This window comes from Abramis brama (genome assembly GCF_963993115.1).
Source record: "Abramis brama genome assembly, chromosome: 24".
Classification (NCBI taxonomy): Eukaryota; Metazoa; Chordata; class Actinopteri; order Cypriniformes; family Leuciscidae; genus Abramis; species Abramis brama.
Window position 1 is genome coordinate 6,864,103 of NC_139986.1, and position 10,728 is coordinate 6,874,830.

The 10,728-nt window shown below is 34.5% G+C and overlaps 1 protein-coding gene across 1 annotated transcript; it reads right to left on the bottom strand.

The window, feature by feature from the left end:
- On the bottom strand, positions 1 to 10,728 carry LOC311075554 (ribonuclease inhibitor-like; the record flags this gene model as incomplete). The annotated part of the gene is made up of 5 exons (XM_084103047.1): positions 1 to 41; positions 4,479 to 4,654; positions 5,721 to 5,891; positions 8,212 to 8,382; positions 10,715 to 10,728. The coding sequence occupies 5 exons, from the start codon at positions 10,726 to 10,728 to the stop codon at positions 16 to 18; spliced, it is 558 nt and encodes a 185-aa protein (XP_083959173.1). The 3' UTR covers positions 1 to 15.

Consider the following 10,728-nt stretch of genomic DNA (forward strand, 5'->3'; position numbering starts at 1 on the left):
GACCTCAGAGGAGTCTCATTGATGCGTTGAGAGTGCAAGACCTGAGGAGACATAAATGAACATACATTACGCATTTGTTAATTTGTCTTAAAACTGGAAAAAACAGCAGTAATAATAAAGTAACATTTTACATTAAAAATGACAGATCAAGGACAACACTTCATTATGTTTCATTCTATGCAGGAAACCAAACATTAACCTCAACCCCTCAGTAATGTGTATACATGACATATAAATGACATTTATATATACGACAGTAAAGTATAACATCTGAATATTAATTTATATAGCTTAGGTCAACATTGAACATTGAAAATAGGGGGAAATTTCCCGGGTTAATCATCCAAAATACGGGAAAATGTCAACACTCATCTTTCTGTTGCTATCCCTCTGCTGACAACAAAAAAATTCGTACTACAAAACTGTATTAAAATATGGAATATTTTACAGGAAAATACTAAAACGGGAAGACAGCGGGAAAAGAGCTCAAATACGTGAGAAACCCGGAAAAACCAGGAGGGTTGATAGCTAGCTACTAACTACACCTTTGAAACACATAGTTAAAAGTACATGTGTGAATGGTTGTTACTAAACTAACGTTAGCAGTTAGGTGGAGCGCAGCTTACCTTTGTCCGGATTACTGTGTTCCCACTGTTTGCCGGCTTTATGATCTGCATCTCCTGAACCCACCCATTTGTGAACTGTACATGCGACTCCAATGATTTGTAGCTTCGGAACTGTTCTGAGGTGTAGGCGCTCACAAAACAAACTAGGTAGCCGAAGATATCGGTTATGCAAACCGGCGGCAGTAAGTCGTCGTCGGTGCTCCACTCTTTGTTTCCAATTTCATATGGATCCAAACCGTTAATAGTGCCGATTTTGTCCACATACCGGTCCCTGGCTTCCTTATTTAGCGTATCACGGTAAATTCCGCATCCTTTTCGGGATTTTAACATCTTTTTTCTTTATTCCAACTCTGCTTCTTCTACTCGTTCCACTTGCTGTAACGTTATGTTTACATTCGCGAGGCCATCAACATGGCCGCCACGCCAAGTAATGACGTCACGACGTTATCTGCAACAGAACAGAAAATTTTCGACCCGCAATGACGCCAGTAGTAGGGATGGGAATTGATAAGAATTTAACGATTCCGATTCCATTATCGATATTGCTTATCGATCCGATTCCTTATCGTTTCTTATTGGGTGAGGGAATAAGTACAAATTTGTTTGTATTAACTCGCTTTAATATCTGATCAGAAAGCACAGAGTATACACAAATTATGTGTAGCAACCTCAGAACAAACCTAAAAGTAGGTGAGCTACTTCTCAAAGTAAAGTCCAGGGACCTATAGCCTAGGGCAGTGTTTCTCAACCAGTATGCCATGGCACGCTAGTGTGTGCCTTGAAAGATTATCAAGAAGAGTGCCTTAGGATTAGGAAATTGATCATTTTCACATTCATTGGTCCGGACAAAAAAATAAAATAAAACTGCCATTTATGTGCCATAAAAACTAAAAACACAGACTGAAAACAGTTATGGAAGAGCTTGTGCCTTTTGGAATATTAACAGTGCTCATTTGGATTAGGCTATTGAGTTACTGCTACTAAAACAATCTTTGTCAAATAATACACGGGTTTTCTTCACATTTTGAACGTCTTTGTTTCCATTTGTTTAATTTCAAGATCTGATGTGACTTATCCATTGTTGTTTTTACAGCTACAAAGCTGGAGCACTAAATGATATTCAGTCACATTATACACGCTTTTAACATTAAATAAAGCACAAAAATAGTACCTGATATTATCATTGCCACACTTTGAGATTGTTGTTCCAGCGCGACGTCGCAGTAAAATAGGATCTGTTAGTGTTTCAAATAGAATCGTCGCGTGTCGCGGCTGGTTAAACTTTGATTAACATGGAAAATGATACTTTTTATCGCGTGTCGCGCCGTCGCGTCGCATGTAGTTAGGACGCGGTCAGAGCGCTTCTGCCTCGATGCTATGTTTGCTCATAGTGTTTGCTACGTTCTGAACCAAAACAACGCAGCACGTGTGTGACGTCGTGTCACATTTGAACGAGCGGAACCGATAAGCGGAATCGTTAAGCAGGCATGCTAACGGTTCCAAGGAATCGATTCACTGGGCACCGGTTCTGAAGAAGAACCGGTTCTCGGTTCCCATCCCTAGCCAGTAGTCACGTGGTTTGGACGTGGACGTAAAATTGTAATTTGATGTAAAGCAATTAATTTAAATTACACCCCAAAAAACTGTTTTACTTCAAGACAACTAAACTCAATTACATTAGACCAATGACAAGCCAGAAAAGTGAATTTATTGAGTCAGATCAAGTATAAAAAGTTCTATAAACTAATGACAAGCCATATGCACTTTTTTGTTTCTAAATCCCATAGAATGGACTGTCTTTTGTGTTCAGCAGAAGAAAGAAAGTCATACAGGTTTGGAACAACTTGAGGGAGAGTAAATGATCACAGAATTTTCATTTTTGGGTGAACTATCCCTTTAAGTGACAAACCTTTTCAGTTTTCTTTTTCCTATGAGGGTCAAAAGTCCTGAGATACTCCCTCGACTCCCTCTGAGCAGACTAGACCATTTTGCTCATTAAAATATAATCAGGTAAAACTTAAAAATGAAATGATTAAATTAATTACAAGTCACATTCCAAATTGGCTTGGTAGCAATTACTGATAAACTGAGACATGAGGGAAAACTGAGATTTAAGGATAAAATTGAATAGGTCATGATATTTAAAAAAAAACAAAAAAAAAACAAAACAGAAATTAATGTTTGATGAAATCATCTTCGTCACTATTTGCCAGTAACATATTCATTTAAAATACTTCTATTACTCTTCTATAATCACATTCTTGTAAATCTATAAACTCTCTAAACTCTGTCACCTTTTCCTGAATAATAAATTACTAATATACACCGTCTGTATCTTGTTGATTAAAATAATCTAATTGTCATTGAATATTGGAAGTTACACCATCAACATTGTAATCAAGCAGTGCAATATCTAATAAATAGCAAAGTCATTTTCAGCACGTTTTACATTTACATGATCATTTAGCAGAAACTTTTATCCAAAGCAACATTCAAATGAGGAGAGCAATTGAAGCAATAAAACCAACAATATGTCTTCAGTCTCTGTGTCTTCGGTCTCTGTGTGACTGTGTGACTGTGACGTCTCTGTAGCGGCTCCTTATTCACCATCAGCTGATCCTTAGGAAACTACAATTAAACACACAGAGTCACATATGGAGTATGAGACATTACTGCGGTCACATCACATCAGTAGATTCATTTCAGAACAAACACAGGCAGAGATACATACAGAGTACATTAATATCACAGCCAGAGATATAAAGGTGAGGAGAACATCAGAGCTGTTGTTCTGCACGCGGGCGAACGACAAGATGAGGAAGATCCTGATCAAGACCATTGTGAAAAGATCATCGTGTCAGGAACACTTCCCACTTACCGTCGTGGAAACGAAAGGTTCAGTCGATTATTCGCATTATATGAATGATGTGATGAACAGAAACTCTTTCTCAATTAATTGTAATCTTGTAATTGTAAAATTCTTCTGTGACAATGTCCTGCAGCCGAGAGTCAGAGCGGACCTCCTGTCGGACAACATCTGTGTACTAACTGATTAAATGATAATACGGCATATGTAGTCCATTCCATAGAGACTGTGTGTGTTCTCAGAATAATGAGAACAAATCATGTTTATTACAGGATCTAAATAACTGAGCAGTGAAACTGCCCGCTGTTCTCCAGAAAAATCCTCCAGGTTTTGCACATTTTTAGGTTTTCCAGAATCTTCTGCATTTTTGACACCTTTCCAACAATGACTGTATGATTTTGAGATCCATATTTTTACATTAAGGACAACTGAGTGACTCATACACAACTATTACAAAAGGTGAAAACATTCACTGATGCTCAAGAAGGAAACGATGCATTAAGAGCAGGGGGTGTAAACTTTACACAGGATTATGATGATGTGTAAATTTTGTTTAAAGATCATCTTTTTTTTCATTTAGTACTGCCCTTCAGAAGCGAATACTTCCCTGTTTCACAGAAGACAAAATCATTACAATTTATCCTGTTCATGCAATTTAAAAAGTTTACACACCCCAGCTTTTAATGCATTGTGTTGCATAAGTAAAAATACTAAAATACAAAAAATATATATTTTACTAAAATTATTAAACTAAATGTTTACTAAAAACTAAAAAAAATTCAAGAAATACTGTGTAAAACTGATGTTGTTAAAATAATATGCAGGGGAAACCAAGTCCTATGTTTGGTGGACCCTTTGTGTTACAAACCTTATTAGTATTCCAAAGTATTCTAAATTATTTAGATTAGGTTACAAAGCTTGTGTAATCTAATGAAATATGTTACAAATTACTGTATTTTGTAATCTGTAGTAAATAATCTACTTACAAGATAGTGTCTCCAGTTTATTATGTGGATCATTCTTCAGATCAGAGAGAAGCTTCACGTCTGAATCTCCTAGTTTATTCCCAGACAGATTCAGATCTCTCAGGTGTGAGGGGTTTGATCTCAGAGCTGAAGCCAGAGCAGAACAACCTTCATCTGTGACTCCACAATTACTCAACCTGTAGAGAACAATGACACACTCTTCACTCTCTCAGTTCAGGTCAGATCAGTTTAACACAAGGGTGTGTGTGTGTGTGTGTGTGGGGGGGGGGTCTTATTTGCACTGTTGATGTTTTAGAGAGTGTCACTCCTTCATTGCTGTGCAGTTTTTTTTCTGCACAGTGGCTGATTTGTAGTTTGTATCACCAAAAGTTTCTCTGAGTTTTCGTATTTTTTCGTATTTCCTTTCATTTCCTGTCGGTCATTTTTGACTGCGAAGGAGCCAAGTGTGACACTTTTTTTTTTACAACCCTTAAACATATCCAAATCATGTCCATGATTTTTTTGTGTGTTCACAGCTAATACATCAAACGTCACCAAGTGTCATCCCATTCCGATGAAGCAAAAACAAATCTTCATTTTTGACCGAAGAGGATCAGAGAATGTCAACATTGAAAAGTGGAAGATGAATCAATTTATTAAAGAAATGTAAATTATTAGAAACCTTTTTGTCCCTGACATTATTATTTTTTCTATTTCTTTTTCCTTTTTTATATTGTGCTCTGTTCATTTATTATAGTTTTGTTTTGCCTTATTGTAATGATATTTACTGCAATACAAAACTTTACTTCCGCATTCCTCGATTCCTATGGAAGTCTATGGCTGATCAAAAACACTGTTGTTTTAATATAACATTTATACTTTGTGTATTTGTGTAATGTTTTGCCTTGTTTGTGATGTGGAGTAATTTATATACAAATAAGTAATAAATATATATATATATGCTGGGGAGAACATTTATGTTTTAGGATTAGCATGTTTAATCAAGCATCGGCTCACCTGTGATGTTCACTGATTTAACTGAATATTTATTTAAAGTGCATTTGGACTGAAGTAAGTATCACTTGTAATTTATTGTTTAACTGAGTGTCTATGATTCACACATAAAAAACAAGCTAGGGTTTAACGAGCAAAGTTGGTGATCATTGAGTAAAAAAGTTAAAAACTATTACATAGGCTAACTAATAAAGAATATATTTACCAAGGACAAATATATATATGTGTTTATCAGAGAGTTCATCTTACCACAGTGTGTCCAGTTTACAGTGAGGATCCTCCAGTACAGCAGAGAGCAGATGAACTGAATCTCCTAGTTTATTCACAGACAGACTCAGATATCTCAGGTGTGAGGGGTTTGATCTCAGAGCTGAAGCCAGAGCAGAACAACCTTCATCTGTGACTCCACAATTCCTCAACCTGTAGAGAACAATGACACACTCTTCACTCTCTCAGTTCAGATCAGATCAGTTTAACACAAGGGTGGGTGTGTGTGTGTGTGTGTGTGTGTGTGTGTGTGTTTGTGTGTGTGTGGGGGGGTGTCTTATTTCTTATTTGCACTCTTGGATGTTTTAGAGTGTCACTCCTTCATTGTTGTGCACTTTTCGTATTTTTACATTTTACATTTTTTATGAGCATTTTTTCCATTAGAATATATGACTTGATATATACTGTATATGGAATATAGAATATATATTGATATACTTGATATTTTTATATATATATATACATATATATATATATATATATATATATTGAAATTTTTTTTATATATATATATATATATATATATATATATGTATTATTATTATTTTTTTTCAATAAATGCAACATTTTACATTAAAATAGAGTGCAGGCCTTTAAAATCTATTTTTTGAAGTAAGAAAAGCATCATCCAGTGCCGTTAAAAATAAAAACTTGTGTAATGTCGTGTAACCGCCTGTAGGCTGTACTGTAGCTCCTATATAAATACAGAGAGGCTTTTTAATTCCCATTGTATTTTTTTAGACATGATTTCTCCATTTTATTATTTTTTTTATTATTATTTTATTTAGATATACATTTAGACATTCTAAAAGATTACTTTTTGTCAAGGTTTAGATATTTTTGTTAGATAAGTATCAGGTTTTGCATTATGATTACAATCAAACAATAATGTTTGGTTAGAAAAGGAACACAATGCAAGCATTTTTGTTACTCAGTATTTGATCATTAAAAAATCTAACAAAATAAGGGATGGTTAGTGATAATTCAAAACAGTTTATACAGACATTTTGCAATTAATTGGTATTTTATTCAGATTAATTCTATAAATGGTAATAAAACTTCAGAAGGGAACAGTAATTATGATCTAAGCAAAAACATAATAAAATAACAACAGCAAACAATCATTATCAAACTGTAGGTTAAAAAACAGGAAATACAAATTTAATTATAATAATAAATATTATTTTAACTATGTACATACAAACTGTAATTATTTTATGTATTGTTGAATATGCAACAGATATCAGGAACACCTATTAGGGTAAAAGAAGAGCAAACACAATCATTGTGTGTGTGTGTGTGTGTGTGTGTGTGTGTGTGTGTGTGTGTGTGTGTGTGTGTGTGTGTGTGTGTGTGTATTTGAGCGAGAGAGAGTCTCTTTTGTATTTTTTTCATTTATTGGTTTTATTTAGCTTATTCTCAAAATTTGCGGTTGCAGTCTTACCAGTTCATTTCTCTGTGTGTGTGTGTTTGTGTGTGTGTGAGAGAATGTGTGTGTGGGGGGGGGGGGGTTCTTATTTGCACTCCTGATGTTTTTGTCACACAAAACTTTTTTTCTGCACAGTGGCTGATTTGTAGTTTGTATCACCAAAAGTTTCTCTGAGTTTTTGTATTTTTTCGTATTTTCTTTCATTTCCTGTCGGTCATTTTTGACTGCGAAGGAGCCAAGTGTGACACTTTTTTTTTACAACCCTTAAACATATCTAAATCAAGTCCATGATTTTTTTTTTGTGTGTGTGTTCACAGCTAATACATCAAACGTCACCAAGTGTCATCCCATTCAGATGAAGCAAAAACAAATCTTCATTTTTGACCGAAGAGGATCAGAGAATGTCAACATTGAAAAGTGGAAGATGAATCAATTTATTAAAGAAATGTAAATTATTAGAAACCTTTTTGTCCCTGACATTATTATTTTTTCTATTTCTTTTTCCTTTTTTATATTGTGCTCTGTTCATTTATTATAGTTTTGTTTTGCCTTATTGTAATGATATTTACTGCAATACAAAACTTTACTTCCGCATTCCTCGATTCCTATGGAAGTCTATGGCTGATCAAAAACCCTGTTGTTTTAATATAACATTTATACTTTGTGTATTTGTGTAATGTTTTGCCTTGTTTGTGATGTGGAGTAATTTATATACAAATAAGTAATAAATATATATATATATGCTGGGGAGAACATTTATGTTTTAGGATTAGCATGTTTAATCAAGCATCGGCTCACCTGTGATGTTCACTGATTTAACTGAATATTTATTTAATGTGCATTTGGACTGAAGTAAGTATCACTTGTAATTTATTGTTTAACTGAGTGTCTATGATTCACACATAAAAAAAACAAGCTAGGGTTTAACGAGCAAAGTTGGTGATCATTGAGTAAAAAAGTTAAAAACTATTACATAGGCTAACTAATAAAGAATATATTTACCAAGGACAAATATATATGTGTTTATCAGAGAGTTCATCTTACCACAGTCTCTCCAGTTTACAGTGAGGATCCTCCAGTACAGCAGAGAGCAGATGAACTGAATCTCCTAGTTTATTCACAGACAGATCCAGATATCTCAGGTGTGAGGGGTTTGATCTCAGAGCTGAAGCCAGAGCAGAACAACCTTCATCTGTGACTCCACAATTAAACAACCTGTAGAGAACAATGACACACTCTTCACTCTCTCAGTTCAGATCAGATCAGTGTAACACAAGGGTCCGCAGCCGTACTGCAGGGGTCCGTCAATTAATTCAAGCATTAATTATTTGTTAAATTAAAACATGGGTAAAAAACATCACAAAGTCAAATTTAAATACAAGCACTCTCAAACGAATGCAAGATCACCCTCAGCTGATGCTGTAATAATATCATACTGGCAAACTCTCAAGTGTGTTTTTGTGTTTGAGCTCTGGAGAACGTCAAATGTTTTTACAGCGGTGAGAAATGTAGCCAATCACAGTCATGTTTTCATTTACGCAGTCACACATTAATTTAGTCAGAATCCACTCACTGAGATATAAAGGCCCTGTCCTAAATGGCACACTTCACTTTCAGTCTTGTAGACTTACAATGGCTTCTGCGTGCCTTTAAGTCCATGAGACCGTAGGGTGTCCCATTTAGTAATGTTAGGTTTCAGAAGGGTACTCACGAGCGCCCCTCTGCGGTCGATATGTGTCCTAAATGCGCACTGAAGCGAGCTCCGCAGCAGACTTGATCCCGACAGTCAAAGCGGCGTTACGTCAGGAAAGTGCGGACTCAGAGGAAGACCGCGAGTGTTTAGGGTGCCGTTTGTGACAGGGCCAAACTCACAATTGCGTGACATAAATAGCAATTGCAAGAAAAAGTCAGAATTGCGAGTTTATACCTTGCAATTCTTGTGAGATAAAAAGTCACAATTATCTTTTAAACTGTTTTATTTCGTGGCGGAAACAAGCTTCCATAAATTGGAGGCAACCAGTGGCGAATTAGTCTTCCAGGTTTTGATGTCATCCCTGTAGCTCTATTCACAGTCAGCTTTCCTTTCGCATGAAATCCCCCAAATGCCAGCAGACCAATGAGAACACTGGAAGCTTATGGGTAGCAATATTCAATTTGAAATGTAATATGCAAAATGGCAATGCATTTCTGTATTTACATTTACATTTTCTATTACATTTGTGCAACATTTGGTGCAAAATGAAAATAAATTCAATTATATAATTTTAAATTATAAAATAAAATGGCTGTAATTCAAGAATGCTTTGGAATATATACATATGGTTGGTCGTGTTTTAAAGAAGACATTTGCCAGATTATTGTAGAAGTGAAATAAATTATGACAGTGAAACAGAAAAAAAAGTTATATAAGTTTGAGTTTATGAAAATGTACAATGTAAAAATAGAATTATTTATATTTTATATAAAATATATATATTACAAAATATATTTTACTCAAAAACTGCAAGAAAATTAAAGCCAAAAATCTAAACAAGTTGTGTTCCAAATTTTAGGTTGATATCTCAAGAAATGAGCTTTCAGTAAGATTTTATTTGGGCGCAGTACCAAACTTTTTCACTAGATGGACAGCCAAGCTTCCTTACTGACCATATAAGGGCGCCTCCATTTTCATATATGTTTTGAGTGATCTGAACCATGTATTTCCATAATTTCATACAATTTATGAAGTATACATCCTATTCAGAAATAGTATGGGTGGTCTGGCAGTATTTGATTTGATTTCTACCTCTAATAAACATAAAAAGAGCACATGTGCGTTATAGCTCGCTGCCGCATCACAAATCGATAATCCATAATATTTTTCTTTATATTAAAAACATTTTCAGACCTTTTTTTCTCATAAAATTGAATTGGTTTTATCTTTTGAACTCTCGGCATGAAAACAAACTGAGGTTTCTACCAATCTTTCATGATTTTTCATGTTTATTTCTATTTCAAAATAAAGGCCTAAACTCGCCTAATGAAAATTAATGCAAATTGATAAATTACTGCTCCTCTGCAATTTAGTTTTAAAAAACAGCCACCAAATATGAAAACTAGAGATTGTAAGCTTTCAAATGATATATAGTTTGTCAATATTACTTTAGGTTTTTACTAAGATATTATTGTTCTAAATATATATATGGGCAAGTGACACTCAGTTCTAGAAAATGAAGAACAAAGAAATGTGCATCAGGTGTACTTTGGTTTTTTATGTTTTAAATTAATTTATGAAGCCACTGCAAACTTAAAATATGTTAAAATATGTATTCAATTTAAAACTAGTGTATGAAATGGCAAATGTAAATTATATAATTGAATTTTAATTTTGCACCAAACGTTGCACAAATGTAATGGAAAACATAAATTTAAATACAGAAATGCATTGCCATTTTACATATTACATTTCTAATTGAATATTGCCACTCATATGCTTCCATAGAACACGTAACAATGATGATGATGCATAATAACAGAACGTAGACGCCAACGTTGTGGATACACTTACCCAAAACCCTCCAT